This window comes from Sciurus vulgaris (genome assembly GCF_902686455.1).
Source record: "Sciurus vulgaris genome assembly, chromosome: 14".
Lineage (NCBI taxonomy): Eukaryota > Metazoa > Chordata > Mammalia > Rodentia > Sciuridae > Sciurus > Sciurus vulgaris.
In genome coordinates, this window is record NC_136475.1 from 20205122 (window position 1) to 20221559 (window position 16438).

General features: G+C 47.6%; 1 protein-coding gene across 6 annotated transcripts in view; it reads right to left on the reverse strand.

Moving 5' to 3' along the window:
- Positions 1–4302: 4302 nt before the first annotated feature.
- Positions 4303–16438, reverse strand: part of EDAR (ectodysplasin A receptor) — a 90681-nt gene continuing 78545 nt past the window's right edge. For 4 of the 6 annotated variants that reach the window (XM_079111207.1, XM_079111205.1, XM_079111206.1 and 1 more), the window contains 7 exons: positions 14226–14312; positions 12655–12783; positions 12480–12554; positions 12145–12217; positions 10655–10814; positions 8937–8997; positions 4303–4795 (listed from right to left, as the gene is read on the reverse strand). In XM_079111207.1, coding sequence (XP_078967333.1) covers positions 4473–4795; positions 8937–8997; positions 10655–10814; positions 12145–12217; positions 12480–12554; positions 12655–12783; positions 14226–14312 — 908 coding nt within the window. In that variant the 3' untranslated portion in view covers positions 4303–4472. The remainder of the gene's footprint in view (positions 4796–8936; positions 8998–10654; positions 10815–12144; positions 12218–12479; positions 12555–12654; positions 12784–14225; positions 14313–16438) is intronic. The other 2 variants (XM_079111208.1, XM_079111210.1) reach the window with 1 other exon arrangement.

Genomic DNA, 16438 nt, shown 5'->3' on the forward strand with positions numbered 1-16438 from the left:
CAGGCCCCCGCCCCCACTTAACCTTCCTTCCTTTCCTGTATAACTCCGGAACTACTATTAGCACCTTGAAGACAGATTTCTCTGTTCTTCCCTGTGCAGCCATCCTGAGAATAAACTCCTTTCCTCCTTCACCACCAGTCATCTCTTGGATTGGCCTTTGGGGTGAGTGGCCAGACCTAGATTTTTGGAAGCCCTGGAGATAGGCCTTTGGCCCAGTTCCAGTAACAAGACCTGCGTCTGGGCAGGCAGCCCAACTGAGCCCACTGGGCCTGAGCCTGGCACACAAGTCTTCCATCTGCTCCCCCAGAATCCCCAGCTGGGAGACAGCTACTGCTGCTATTTCGTTTTGTCAACACAATAAAATGGACCCAGCTGGGAAGTGCATTTCAACAGAGTGCTACCCCTACAGGGGTTGGCTTCTTCCATTCTTCTACTTCACACTTGTGGAAAGCAGAGAGGCCTTTAAAGATGTCCATCTTCTAATTCCCAGGAACTATGAATATGTCACCTCATAGTAAAAGGGCTTTGCAGGTGAAGGATCCTGTTAGGGGGAGATGATCCCCAATTGTCTGTGGGTACATGGATTCACAAGGATCCTTATGAGGTAAAGAGGGAGGCAGGAGGATCAGAGAAGAGTTCAAAGTGAGGTGACTGTGGGCCTGGAAGACAAAGGAGCCATGAGCTGAGGAATACAGGCTCTCTGTTAGCTGGAAAATTTGAAGAAATGGGTTCATTCTTTTAAAAGCTCTAGAAGGAACAGAACCCTACAGACATCTTGAGTTTAGAATTTCTGACCTCTGAACTATAAGGTAATAAACTATGTTGTTTTAAGCATTAGATTTATGATACAGCAGCCTCAAGAGACTAACATACCTGTGGACATTTGCATTGTGTGTCCCAGTTCTTCACCTGTCTGCTCTGCTACAGTTTGGATCCTAAGTGTCCCCCCAGGTCCGTGGTTAAAGGTTTGCTTCCTGGGGTGATGCTCTTGGGAGGTGGTGGAGCCTAGCGGGAGGTCTTCAGGTCATTGGGGGCATGACATTTGAAAGGTATGGTAGGACACCAGTTCCTCTTACTTCCTTTTGCTTCCCAGCCATGAAATGAATAGTTCTGACATGTGCTTCTGCTGTGACGTGTTGCTTTGACATAGGACCAAAGTAATGGGGTCAATGAACCATGAACTGAAACCTTGGAAACTGTATCAAAAGGAGTCACTTCTCTTTATAAGTTATTTGGTATTATTCTCTTTATAAGTTATCAGGTATTCATCACAGGGCTAATGCTTTTTCATATGCATTCCTTTTTCTGTTTGATCAGTTCCTCATGCAAATGGAGTGAGTCTCCTTTCTGATTCTGGACTCTGGATTTGGCTGTGTGACTTGCTTTGGCCAACAGGACGAGTGACAGGGAACCAGTTTGAACCCAGGCCTTCAGAAACCGCCTCTTTCTGTTCTGGGGCTTCTGTCAAGAAAGGCCAGGATAAGGACGTGCTCAGGCTCCTGACTGGTTGGAGGGGGAGGATGGATGATGGAACAGAGCTGCCTGGTTACACTGTCCCAGCAGGCAGAGGCCCCGGCCTGCCATATGCAACTAAGTCTGGCACCAAACAGATGACCCCTTAATGACCCCTATTGGACCTGAAGCTAGAATGAGAAATGCCTATGCTTTAAGCCACTGAATTTTGGGTAAGTTTTTGTTACACGGCAGTAGCTATGTGACACATTGCTTTATGAGCTAATGGTAGCAATTTGGAAGGCTACGCTCCAGGTGGTTTTTGCACCGTATCCTTGTAAGACTTGCTTCTGCTGATGAATGGCCCAGGCCATGACATCTTAGCCACTTCGTTTATGGCTGAGTGAAATCCTATAGTCTCATCATACACAGATCAATGACCAGGGAAGAGAGCAGTCAGACCCTCCTCCACTCACTGCCCCTGTCAAGCATCAGTCTGTGGGCCTCCTTTTATTAGCAAGTTTATTGTGATTATAAAATTAATAAGTTATATATACAGAAATAGATAAAAATGTCCACAATTAAGACTTCACTGGCTAAAGGCCACAGACCTAACCTGGGGTGTTTATTAAATGCTTTTACATATTGCAAAATTGGACTGTTTCCAGAGAAAATGGCAGGCTGGAGAGTCTCAGTTTTGGTCAGTAAGAATCATTTTGGTCTCATTGATTATGAATTCCCTAGTGTAGGCAAAAATCTCTTTGGCACAAACCTTCCTTGGATTTATTTCCAAATAAATAAATGACAAGGGAATGTGCAACCATTTAAGGACCAGCTCCTGAAGAACAGCAGGTTGAGAGCCAATGGCTAAGGCTCCATGTTGGCTGGACCTTTGGTCTCCAATAGGGTCAGGTGAGGCCAGCTTCCAGCAGCCCAGAACAGCCTTCCCTAAGAACATTTAAAGGAGGCTTGGAGCTGTTATCCTGGGCCTACTCTCTCATCACATGTGACATTTTCAGTCTAATTAAGGGTAGACTCTCATCATCATTATTGCGAAGCAGGGGAAAAGGGGCACCACAGGATTTCGAACAGGAATTAAAAGGATAATTAAGCTTTGCTGCGGAGAATTTAGCTCGCAGGATACACCAGATAGACTCAGAAAAAACAGCAGCAAACAGGCACAGTAAAGGATGACATTAAATATTCAGGGCCTAATTATGACCCTCTCACAGTACGTCCCACATTCAGCGGTCGGGAATTGCTTGTTGGCTTTAAACACACGACTGACTTCCCCCCAAAGCGTTGGTTCAGTCATGCGACTTACAATTTTAAAAGCATCGCTTTGTAAGTCAGAGACTTTATTTTAATTTAGTAATCACCACAGTCACTTATCACGAGGGGGCTGAGCAGCAAGCTCAACATTAACCCCCTGGAGTGATCATTACCCTGGCTCCCCAGCTCTTGGCAACTGCAGGTGGAATAAGAGAATCTGCCAAGAACAATGCCAGTTTGTTAACTTTATCTCTATGAATGTTCTGTCAAACAATTGCAGTTACTGTGAAGACGCCAATTGTGAGCTTTTCTGTTTTTATTCTCATTCTGCCTGATGACCCTCACTTTATTTGCTCCCTGGAGTACCTCTAGGGCCCGGCAGTTCCTTTCTTTTCTTTTCTTCCTTTCTTCATTTTTGTTTTTGTTTTTGTTCTTTTGACTGGGGATTGGCCCCAGGGGCACTGTACCACTGAGCTACATCCCCAGACCTTTTTATTTTGAGACAGGGTCTTTCTAAGTTGCTGAGGCTGGCCTTGAACTTGAGATCCTCCTGTCTCAGCCTCCCAAGTCACTGGGATTACAGGTGTGCACCACAATTCCTGGCTCTGCTTTCTTTTTGCTCACCTGAGCCTTACTTTTCCTGACTACAGAATTAAAGGTCAACCTCTCATTTGCAGAAGTAAAACTGAGGTTGAGGGAGGAGAAGAAAATAGCCCAGGACCCAATCCCAGACTCTGCATTGCACCACTGGCTCTACTGTCCCTGACTGGCTCAGAGAGCTGAGTCTGAAACTCTTACAACACGACCTCATCCACATGTCTGGGACACTGAACTCTCAGGAAGTCTTCATATCCCTAAGTAGAGCTGACCACTCATATTTGTTTAAGGAAAAATATTGTTGGACACATCATAATTTAAACTGCTTGTGTCCTTGAGTGTAGCTGCCCCCAAAGGATCAAGTATGCCTAAGGGCAAGAGTGGAAGGCCATTTGTACGCAATCCAGAACCCTCAGGTCCCTAGGCCTAGGATCCGTGTAGTCAAGCACCACACGTCTCCTTGATTGGACAGATACACGAATTGCATGTGACAGCAGGACACAGAATGAGTGAGGTCGCTGCACGGCCTATAGGAACGTGGGTGACCTTGAAGACAGCTCAGGTTATCCCAATGAAACCACACGGACATCAGCAGACTGTGCTCTCCCTGAAACAATAAATGGAATGGGAATCTGCACTTGTAACCATTTGACTAAAACTTTGGAGCTGCTTTCTCCGTGGATGCCCTCCTTCCTCACCCCTGTGGGAAACCACTCTTCTTAGAATCTTTATTCCATTTTCTCAGTGTCCCCTCATGTAGCTCATTTGATCTCTTCTTGCAAAGTAGTTCATAGACGTGTCTTCTGTCTTCCACTGAGTGTAAGATCCTTAAAGCAGGGCCAGATTCTTCACCTCTATTGTCCCCACGTGGTTTGAGTACCCAACAGTGTCTTTGAATGAATTCACGATGGGCTGGCTGGCTGGCCCAATCAATGAACAAATATTCATTCTGCCTGGCGAGGTCAGGTGGGGAGCATCTTTCGTTAGCTTGGAAGACAGGCCTCCTTTCCCCTTGCTCCTTGGAGCAGCTGAAGGCATACGGTGAGGCATCAGAAGACGCCTTGATTGTGGCAGTCTGATGGCACCGCTCACGGCTGCAGAAGCCTTGTTGGATCCCTAGCTCGTCCTCGAGGACAGTCCAAAGCCGCTCCTCAGGATGCAGTGGGGGGCGGGGAGGTGGGCGGCGCCCCGCCCGCCCACTCCAGGATGTCCGCACACAAGGACTCCACGGCATCCAGCCGCTCGATCTGCACCAGTTTTGTGAGCAGCTCTGGGATGCTGTAGCCCGCCGTGCTGATGCGGTCGAAGAGCTGCATGCCATCCGTCATGCCCCCAATCTCGTCCCTCTTCAGTCCGAAGCTTTCAGCGAGGTGGCGCCACGTCTTCACAACGGCCTTCTCGGAGTTGTACGTGGAGCTGAGCATCCGGCTGGTCTTCTCCAGGCAATCGAAGGGCAGCTCTGTGGGGCTGAGACCTAGGAGAGCAACAGCCGCAGTCAGACTTCACAAGGGCAGTGACTGAAGCGCAACACCAGAATTTAGAATTATTGTCTAAAGTCTACCGAATGCTCAGATAAGAACTAACACTAATACTGCACGATCTGGTCCTGAAAACAGAAAAGAAATATTTCCCAACTCCATACCCAAACTAGACCAAGACAACGCAAACTCATAATATAAAGACAAAATCCTTAACAAAATATTATCAAATAGAATTCAACAATACAACAGAGAATTATATGTCATGCTAAGTCACGTTCTAGGGATACAAGGCTGGTTTGAAATTTAAAAGTTAGTGTAATCCATTCACAAAATTCATGTAAACCATTTACAAAAAGTCTAAAGCTAACATTACACTTAATGGTGAAAAACAGAGTGTTTTTCCTTTAAGATCAGGAACAAGGCAAGATTTCTGCTGTCACCACTCTTATTTGACATGGCGCTGCAAGTCACAGCCAGAGCAATAAGGCAAGAAAAGGAAAGCAAAGGCATGTACAGATTGGAAAGGAAAAATAAAAAAAACTGTCTTCGTGTGCAGATTTGATGGTCTATGCAGAAAATCCCAAGGAATCTACAAGAAAAATTCCATATCTTATAAGTGAATTCAGTAAGGTCACAGAATATAAGAGAAATATACAAAAATTCATTCTATTTCTATATACTAGCAATGCATATAAAAATGCATGAAATATAAATATAAAAATATGTTTAGAATGTTCTGAAAACCTTGCAATGCAGAAGAAAGAAATCAAAGATGATCTAAATGAATTAATAGATACTCATTTTCACGGATTAAAAGACAACATAATAAAATGTTAACTCTCCCTGGCAGGTTTGATATATATATACAGGTTTGATTCAATTGCTATCAAAATACAGGTTTGGTATCCTATTGCTATCAACATACAGGTTTGATTTGATTGCTATCAAAAGCCCAGCCAGTATCCCAGCAACCCTGGGGGCTGAGGTGGGAAGACTGCAAGTTTAAAGCCAGCCTCAGCAAATTAGCGAGATCCTGTCTCAAAAAAAAAAAAAAAAAAAAAAAAAAAAACAAAAAACAAAAAACAAACAAACAAAAAAAAACGGGGGGTACTGGGGATGTAACTCAATAGTTAAGCACCCCTGGGTTCAATACCCACTAACAAAAAAACAAGCAAAAGTCTAAGCTAGATATTTTGTCTAGAGAGGGAAGATGATCCTAAAACTTACATGAGAAGAAAAAGGAACTGGAATTTTGAGAAAATAAAAGAATAAGATAGGAGCAATCTGTTTTCAAGACATTTTTATGTAACATTATACAGGGATCAAGGCTGTGTAGTATTGTCAGCAGGACAGATTCACAGAACAATGTGGTAAGAGAATCTAGAAAATAAACCAACACAAATATGCTAAACTGATTTTTGAAAAAGGTACAAATGCAATTCAATACAGGAAAGAGCAATTGGGCACCAATAGGCAAACAAACAACTAAACAACAACGAACAAACAAAAAAACAACCAAACAAACCAAAACCAAAACAAACAAGTCCACCTCTCATTAAAGTCCCACATTAAAATTAAACCGATCAACTGATCATGGACTTAAATGAACAATAAAAACTATAATGCTTTTAAAATAAAAATACAGAAGAAAATCTTTGGAATCTAGAGCTAGGCAAAAAGATCTTCACCTTGACAAGGAAAGTGCAAACCTTATCAAGGAAAACTTGATAATAAAGTTGATGAATTTGATTCTTAGAAATTCAAAACCTGTGAAGAACCCTGTTTAGAGAGCGAAAAGACAAACTAACCTAGCTACAAAAGGAGAAAATATATGCAAACAACAAAAGCCTGGTATTTAGAATATATAAAGAACTCTCAAAACTCAACAGCAAAAATCATCACTCAATTGGGCAAAGGTCACGGAGAAACAGCCTACTAAAAGGGCGTACAGACGGTGAATGAGCACAAGAAAAGATGTCCAAACATCAGGGAAACAGATTAAAACCCAAGGAGATGCCACAACATAACATCAGAACGGTTGAAAATCAAAGGTGGTCGAGGATATGGAGAAACGGCTAGTGGGAATGGGAAATGCCACTTTGGAAAAGAGTTTTAAACATGCAACAAGCATATGACCCAACAATTGCACTCCTGGGCATTTATCCCAGAGAAATGATGATGACTTGTGTTCACGCAAAGCCTGTGATCAAATGTTTTAGTACCTTTATTCATCACAGCCCCTACCTGGAGTCAACTCAGGTGTCCTTTAACAAGCAAAGGGTTAAACCCACTGTGGTCCATCTGAATCATGGACTACTACTCAGCAGAGAAAGAAACTGCTGACATGTTAAACAACCTGACTGACTCTCCTTCAAATTAGGATACATGAGAACAGCCATTACCCGATTCCATTTTAACAACATTCTTGAAATGACAAAACTATAGCAATGGGAAACAGATTAGTGGTTTCCAGGGGCTGAGGAGGTAATAAGGTGAGTGGGGAAATGGGCGGCCTATCCAATGGAACAGGAGGGATCCCTGTAGTGATTGAAAGGGTCTCTGTCCTCACAGCATCATTATCTATGTCCTGGTTGTGACTTTTATGTGTCATTTTAGAAGATGTCAACATTAGGAGAACCTGGGTAGAGAGGACACAGGACCTCTCTCTCTCTTATCGCTGCCTGCAAGGTTATGGTAAGAATGATCTCACAATAAAAAAATTAATGAAAAAAACAGAACCAAACACTATGGTGTCCAGGTCTCACCCCAGATTGATCAGGCTCCTGGGGCAGAGGGGATGGGCTGGGTAGGCAGAGATGGTGTCAAGAGCTACAGGTGATTCCTCAGGGCTGGGCCTGGCTGCTCTGAGGTCTCGGCTTTGGCTGTGTGTGAGCATCTCTGTGGGATTATTAGGCTCTTGTGCCTGTAACACCAGCTGGGTGACTGAGGGAGCAGGGCTTCAGTTCCACCCTGCCAGGGACTCCATTGCGTTCAAGGTTCCTAAGATTAATTTGAAAACCAGTGACCAGGGGTGTGAGCCCTTAGAGCCAAGATAGTCTCCGGAACAGAGAATAGCTCTCAGGGTGCTGGAATGCAGGCCCCAGACCATCCTGTACCGGGCAGCTGGCAGCCCTGGCCAGGCGGGGCTTGATCAGGCAGGCTGGCTGGCATGTCTATGGAGAGACGCCACATTCTGGAGGACAGTCAAGAAGAATTCTTGGCCCTGGAACTCACACTCAGCAGCTATTTCTGGCCAAGGGAGCACATGACCAGCCTGCCCAGGTTCAGGGGGCTGCACCCAGCCCATGTGTGGCGGGAGTCATTGACCATGCACCTGGTTTGCTCCCTCTGCTGAACTGGGGAGTGTGGAGGTGTGTGTGTGGGGGGCGTGCACCAGTGAGGAAGCGGGGAGAACCCTTGACCTTATCTGTGAGGGGTTTAGCTTTAGGGTGAATAGAAGGTAACAAAGGGGCTGGATTTTGCAACCATTGGGAACTGTGGACTAGAATTTCAGACTGCAATGTTTTTGTTGCTTCTTAGGTATGTCTTGGGTAACCACGAAGCAGTCTGACTTTGCTTCTCAGGAGGCAGCTTGGGAAGGGAGGTGGGAGGCTCTCGAAGGACATTATACTTTGTGAATCTTGGGAGGGACGGGAAAGTACAGCCCTGTGCTGCACACGACATTTCCATCAAGGACAGACTGCCAACACTACGGTGGTCCCAGAAGATCGTATGGTATCATAGTGGGACTGTGGTTGTCTTGTTTGTGTCGAGACCCACTGGTGTTCACACTGTGAGTCAACACTGACTGCACTGGGTAGGTACTGATCATGGTATTTCCCAGTTGATGATGTGCCCCATTTGTCACTTCCCTGAGCACACACACTGTCCCCTCTCCTGTGAGGGAAAAGACCACGGAAAATGCCTCAGACTAGCCGAAGCCAAATTCCCTTCCTTCCATTCCCGAAGTCAATTCAGGTGGCTATTCTGAGTGGGGAGTGACAAGCCAGGTGGGTAACTTTCCTTAGTTCCCCTCAAAGGAGTATCTGAGATCACTTCCCACCACCGATTTCAGGGTAGGTCAGTGGGGATCACTTCGGGCAAGTGTCCGCTGGGTAACTTTTTCAAACTTACCTTCAACAACGCCACACACATTGGCATACACATCCAATATTTTTTTCCTTCTGCTTTGGATCTTTAAGAGAGAGAGAGAGAGAGAGAGATAAGAGAATGTAATTATTCAGAAAGGGGCACAATAATAGCAAGGAACCAAGTCTCCCTTCTTGGTACGAGCAGCTAGTTGGGGCTTTGCCCTGAGAGCTGAACCAAACCCTCAGGCAAAACAGCCCAAACATACCAGGAGAAGGGTTCCCTTAGGGCTTCCACACAAACACCCTGGGTATACACCAGGGCACTTTCCCAGTGCTGCCCCCACCCCTTTTGTATTTTTAAATTTAGAGACAGGGTCTCACTGAGTTGCTAAGTACCTTGCTAAGTTGCTGAGGCTGGCTTTGAACTTGAGATCCTCCTGCCTTAACCTCCCAAGCCACTGAGATTACAGGTGTGTGCCACCATACCTGGCTGACCAGGGGCACTTCTTAGGTCAACTAACACCTGCCACCAGTGTATTTGGAAGGATGATGGTGGGGATCTCCAGATGGCCAGTGGGGCAGCCATGTACACAGCAGCCAGCAGAGCTATGGGGACCTCTCATTTCTGGGGCAAATAGCTCTTTGCAGGGGCAGGTGCTGACAGGCCCTGGCTGACAAGTCCTGTGACAACAGCCACTCAACTCTTTGGCAAACCCATAGGCCTCCAGGTCCCTGCAAGTGTGCCCCTTTAAGAGAGGTCACTGAACACAGGGCAGCCCAGAACACAGTGTCCCAGCCCAGAACACAGTGTCCCAGCAGAACCAGGCCAGAACAGGAACCCAGTAGGACATTTCACCATTGGGAATGTTGCCAGGCAACAGAGCTGCCTGGAAGCACAGACTAGAAAGCAAACACGTGATCCCCAGGCAGCCCACAGCATGTGCCCCCAACATCATTTCAGGGTGGCTGGCTTTAGGTGAGAAAGCCCTGTGGACACTTTGTACTATTTAGAGATGAAAGATACAAGAGCTATCCATTGACATCTATGATCTGTCATCATCGTCGTCATCAGCCAGCAGCAGCAGCATCACCATCTATAAATCATCCTCAGTTTCTGGAATCCATTCCAAGACTCCTGAGGACCCTGAAATCTGCAGATGCTCAAGTCTCCTATAGAAAATGGCGTAGTATCTGCATAGAACCGATGCACACCCCGTTACATAATTTGTCACTTTTAGATAACGTAATGCCTAATATAAGAGGTAAATGCTGTGTCAATAGTTGTCATACTGTATTGTCTTGGGAACCATGACATGGAAAACCATCTGTACGTGTTTAGTACAGACCCATTTTTTTCTTTTTTTTTTACTATTCATATCTGTAGTTTGTTGAATCTGTGAATACAGAATCTGCAGATAAAGGGGCTGACTGTGATATGCACATTTTGTGTATGTCTATGTGGGAAATTATCTGGCTGAAACATTCCTGTATGTTTACAAAGGTTTTTTTCCCTGTACTCTGGCTAAGTGATCTTAACTATTTTCTACATCTTATTTCCCTTTTCATTTATGAAACAATATAATAAAATAAAATAGTTTTCTATTTATGATTGTCTTGTTAACCTGTGAGTCTGCCCAGCGTCCTAGCTTGGACACTCTCGCACAGGAACTTAGACAACAGGAAAATCTCTGCTGTGGCAGGAAGTCACTGCACCAGTACATCATAGGTGTCGGCAGAGTGCCACAGGGGTCAGCGCCTCACCCCAGCTGACTTGTTGTTGGTGGCAGACTTCTCCCTGGCCAGGTGCACCAGTGACAGCAAGCACAGCTCCGGGGAGCCCTGCTTGTCGGGGGCCGGCTCCTCATCACTGTCCACGCTCCGGCTCAGCAGCTGCTCGTTCTCAGAGGAGGCATCGTTCTCACTGGGGACACAAGAGGGGTGCTTGTTAACAGTTCCGGGGGAGCCACAGCCCTGATAGTCTCCTGGCGGTGCCTTGTGGCCCAGGTGTAGACAATCAGGTGCAGGGAGTGGCTCCTTGTGCATTTACTATACACCTGTGGGCGCCAGGCGAGGAGACCTGAGATGAGAAACTAGCATCCCTGCTCCCTGATCTTTCCCACATGGGGTGACCCGTAGTGGGTGGGGGTTCACAAAGGTGCAGTGGGAGCTCCGAGGGGCCGTGACTGCCGTGGAGGGTGGGGAGGGCATCTGCTCACCTCTTCAGGGCCTCTGACACACAGTGGATGCTTACAGAGTTTTCATTGAATGTGTTCTAGATTCCTCTATTTAATCTCAATAAGCACTGAGCTTAGCCTGTGTCTTCATGTTAAGCAGACGAGATTATGAGCTGGCACTGAATCCGTGCAGGTTTTCAAGAATAACTGAAAACAAAGTGAGTGGGGCCTGGTGCCCGGGAAACCCTCTCTTGGCTAGTGAGGTGGCCTGGCTGGCTGTGGGTTTCAGAGCAAGCCCAGAGGGTGGGCAGACTGTGTGGTCACATGAGATGGGCCTGGGCTCCTGCCACCCAGGACCTGGTGCTGGCCCTGGCACCTGTGAGTTGGAGCTTAAACTCTCAAAACCAATCCAAATATATGGAAAACAATATTCTTTTTTGTAGGCTTCCTTTTTACTTCCTGTGGTTTGGCTGAAACCTATGTCCCCCCCTTTAAAAAGGATTGTATTTGCCAGTAACTGGGTGATAGCAATGAAGCCCATATGCAAACACAGCCTCGGAGCCAGGATAATACAAATAAAATAAAAGCAGAGATGAAGGCCCTGCAGGCTGCTTCCTCTTTAGACTTTAGGACCTCAATGGCATCGGCTGGCACGTTCCTGTCCCCACCTGGAACCAAGCCAGAGGGAGAGCCAGCTTGCCCATTGACCCCCATGAGGTCCAGTCACCAAGACCCGAGAGCAGTGGGTGGGGACAAAAGCTCAGGGCCTTTTTGTCTTTGGTTTTCAGGTTTTAATTTTTATTTCATACTTATATATGAGATAGTATGTATTTTTTTTCCCAGTATGGTCCTCCAGTATCCCCCATATTTGGAAGAAACGCAAGTCATGGGACACGTCTCTGTCCTTTTGATTACTTCTCTTTTTCTACTTTTGGGAATAAGAAATTCTGGAAGAACAGAAGGGGCGAGCTGAGACAAAACAGGACGCGCCGGTGGAGGCGGGAGGAGCGCGGCCCGGGCCCGGTGTGGAGCTCAGCACTGGGGCTGGGGCCGCGGAGCCTGTCCCACTCCACATACCTTTTGGTGGTCTTTGCTGGAGTCGCTGTCAGCTTCTCAAATTCATCCTTCTCAGAGAAAATCACCACACTGTCTGCAGGGAAAGAGGAGTTTGGGAGGGGATGAGCCTCTGCCTGGCTGTCAGCATGGCTCCCCTGCTTGAGCCTCTGGCAGAACTGCCTCATGACCGCCATGCTACCCAGGGTGAGACGGTGGGGTGCACCTCCCATCCCCAGTGGCACGAGAGCAGAGGCGGCCAGGAGGCTGGGCTGCTGGGCAGTGCGAGAGTGGCGGACGCTGTCCACTGGAGCGTTGGACACTAAGTGTGCGGTGGCATGCCAGCTGTGTGCACAGACCTGGGGCCTCTTTCTTCTCCTCGTCCTTGCTCACGGGGGCTTCCACGCTCTTCCCTGGGGGGCTGGTGCAGCAGGCTGGTTGGAGAGATGGGAGGGAGGGAGTAAGCAGACAGGTTCTCCCGCTGGTAAAGTGACAGAGTGTCCCAGAGGGAGGGGGAGGGCATAGGGCTGTCACCTGGGGCCGAAGGCTTTGTCTTCATGATGTAGAACATGATAATGAGGACGATGGCGATGGCCATGATGAAGATGGTGGACATGGCGATGATCAGGGCGGTGGCTAGGTGTCCTTGGCTCGAGAGTTCTGCTGGCATCAGGGGAGAGCAACATGAATGTCCCTGCAGGCTCTTCTGCAGGCCCACGGCCCTGTGAGAATGGCCCTGCCACTGGGATGCTTCCAGGACTGAGTCGGAACCTGGCCCTGCAAGAGTGCGTGGCCACCAGGGGAGGCCCGCCCGTCTGCTCCCCTCGCTGGTCTGGGTAGGGCAGGGGCAGGTTTGCCCCGTTATTCCTGGGGTGCTTGCTTTTGGTTCCACTACTCTGGGAACCTGAGGGGAAGGTGGGGAAGAAGAGAAGCCCACCAATAAGAGCGTCTAAAAGGTGTTACAACCCATGTTTGGGTATTTTCAAGCAAAAATGAGGCTTCAAGAGTTCACTGCTCAGGCTAGAGGCTGGATTCGGGCTTGGCTCTGTGTTGTGCCTCACAGGATTTCAGCCTCAGTGTAAATAAGGGTCCCAGAGCACAGGCGGGGGCCAGGCTGACCCGCCTACTCCTCCTGTGCTGCCGCCTCACTTGGCGGTCTCTTACTTATGGGGGGGGGGGGATTTGCTCATTTCCTTGATTAATGAAGCCTTGGACCTATGGAGTGATTTTTCTAATTCTCTAAAATAACCAAACAGGACCCTGGTTCTTGTGAAGAAGGAGGTGATCCACCACCCAAATAGGCAGGTGAGAAGAATGTGAAGCTCCTGAGTCATTTGAGAGAGTCACCAAATCTGAGAGCCCACTGTGTGGACTGAGTCTCCAGTGTGTGTCATCCTGGGTGCACCTGGAACGTCCCTGGGGTGCCAGCTATGGATGATGTGACCTTTCCTTGGGGCTGGTGGAATCGAGACGCGAAGTCCTAGTGGAGTTTCCCGCCTCATGCTCTCTCAGATCGGCGTGTGGGCCGCTGCACCACGGTGCTCTGTGGGCTCTTGAAGGTGCCCAAGCCTCATAGAGACCAGCCGTCAATATGCTCAAATAATGAACGGCCTTAAAACCCAGGAGAGAGACGATCTGAACCAGCTCGAGGGCTTGCTCTGGGAGAAACATCAGACGTTGCTGCGGGCAGGGTTTAGGGAGAAGGACGTTGACTGATTGAAAATTACTATTAAGATGTGAGGGTTGTCTGGTTTCCATAGAAGCCAGCTAGAGAATCGCTGTCGACTTCTGGCCTTACCAAAGTGCAGGAAGCATCACTGCTCCTGCTCAGGGCCCTCTGAGCACCTTGCCTGCCACCCTGCCCAGCTGCCTTTATTCCCCGCACTTTCTAAAGGCCCAGGACACCCATGGAGCAATCAAGTTGACTCCTTGCAGAGATGATTACTAACTTTCAGCAACTGAGGGCTACCATGTGATTCAGGCACATTAGGGAAGTGCTTCAGGTGTGGAAGCCACCATTGTCACGACTACACCATTTCTTCTCTTCCTCTTAACTTTAGCTGTGGCTTCTTAACCTCAGAAGAGCACTCCTGGGCACTCCTTACCTTTATGGGCATGCTGGAAGGGGGACAGGGTGCTGCCGCCTGAGGTGCTGGGGGAGTTGGCAGAAACCCCCAGAGTGGCTCCCACACCTGCAAGGAGAGCACAGTCACCTCAGGTGGTCTGGCAAAACACCAGCTTCAAAGATTGAACAAGAACACCTGGCAATAAAGCCACCCAATCTGGGATTCTACACCATGAAAGGGCTGTAGGAGTGGGGGCAGGGGAGGAAAGATTTTTATTTCTTAGCGTGTTTAATGATCCTTAAAGAGTATTGTGACCTCTCAGGGTTTTTGTTCTTTAAATAAAAAGACACATGTAGCAGGGTGTGGTGGTGCACGCCTGTGATCCCAGCGGCTCAGGAGGCTGAGGCAGGAGGATCACAGGTTCAAAGCCAGCCTCAGCAATTTAGTGAGGCTGGAAGCAAACTAGTGAGACCTTGTCTCAAAATAAAAAAATTAAAGAAATGGTGGGGGAATGTGGCTCAGTCTCTACTACCAAAAAAAAAAAAAAATAGACTCATGTGCAACTCTGATCAAAATGAACAGTGGATGGGCGCCAGTAGGTTGCCCGGCTTCACCAGCTCGTTTTTCTGGTGAACTGGGACAGCGTGTGCATCCTCTGTCAGCAGGAGGGAGGCTTGTGTGTATTAAAGCATTAAGGTAAAACAATACTTGAATAATTTTTTCAATGACAAGGAGCAGGAATGTGTTAATACCTTTTCTAGTCACAGTAGTATGTGCTCATTCTTAAAAATCTGGAAAAAACAAGACTGTGAGAAAGAAGTAAAGTATCTGACCATGGCTTCACTGTCTAATGTAGGCTTTGAGGAATTTCCCACTGGGATTTTTCCAGGGATAAAACTTTAAAATAGTTGTGACCAAAGCATTCAAAAACAGAAATATTCTTCAGGAATGTTCTTTTCCTTCCCTCTGAACCGTGATTCCTGAAAACCCCTCTCTGGAAAAAAGTGTCACTATGTGGGTTAAAATGGAAGGTGCTTTCACTATCAGACAAATCACAAAGGAACAAGTGTTAAGCTCAAACAGAAACATTTGGCTACAGATGGGAAATCTTTTAGGGTGGGACTTGAGTTTCAGAATGAATGAATAGTGATGAGGACCGGGGTCACCCCAGGGGCCAAGCGCTTGCCTAGCGTGCACTGGGGGAAAAAAATCATGTTCTTGATCATGCTTCAAATGAGCTTCCTTTCCTCTCTTTCATCTCCACCAGCTCTGGAAATATTCCTGAAGAGGATTTGCTCTCCTGAAAAGCACTCAGTCCTACCCAGCCCAGCCGAGAGGACCTGCCGAAGCTCACTCAGGTCCACCTACACCACTCCAAGTCTTCGGTGACAGTCTTCACCAGCAGGGCTGTTTTCTTTGAGAAGGTTCTGGGAAAAGCACAGGTTGCTCTGTGGGTGGCGTTTCTACACCCACCACCTGGCTTGGGGCAGCACTGCCAAGTTCTCTACATGTGTCCCTCAAGTGGACAGTGACCAGAGGATAGTGGGCCAGAATTTCTCAGTCCTTATTCCATGTAAGACAAAGAGGAATCTCAACAAATAGAACAGAGTGGAGTCATGCACTGTGGTGCACGCCTGTCATCCCAGCGACTTGGGAGGCTGAGCGGGAGGATCCCAAGCTCGAGGCCGGCCTCAGCAACTTAGGAAGACCCTGTGTAAAAATAAAAAATAAAGGGCTGGGGATGTGGGTCAGTGGTTAAGCACCTCTGGGTTCAGCAGACTGAAAGGCAGTTTAAGAATCCCTGGTCAGCAGACTGAAAGGCAGTTCAAGATGCAATTCTGTGTGTCTGTAAGGTGCAGGGCACCCATTGGCTGGCCTGTCTTTTGGGGTTGGATGGAACTGAGCTGTTGGTTGGGCCATAAGAAATGTCACCTGCCTACTTTGGGTAAGATGTTTCCTTGTCTTTCTGGAGGATAACTGAAAGCTCTTTTCCCCTGTCTTCTGAACTCATGGTGCTTTTGAAATTTAGCCTCCGGGACTGGCCTCAGAACAAAAGTCCTATTAGGGGAGAAGCTGGTGGAAAGGGGTGCCCCTGGCCGAGAGGTGCCTGTCTAAACAGCCACATGCACCTGTCAAATAAGAGAAACGCAGGCTGTGCCCTTTCCTGCTCACACGCCTCAGTGTGTCCCCTTTGAATGTCTGCAGCACACTACACGAGCTTCAGGGTCCTGCCTGAGGCAGCCCATCAGATG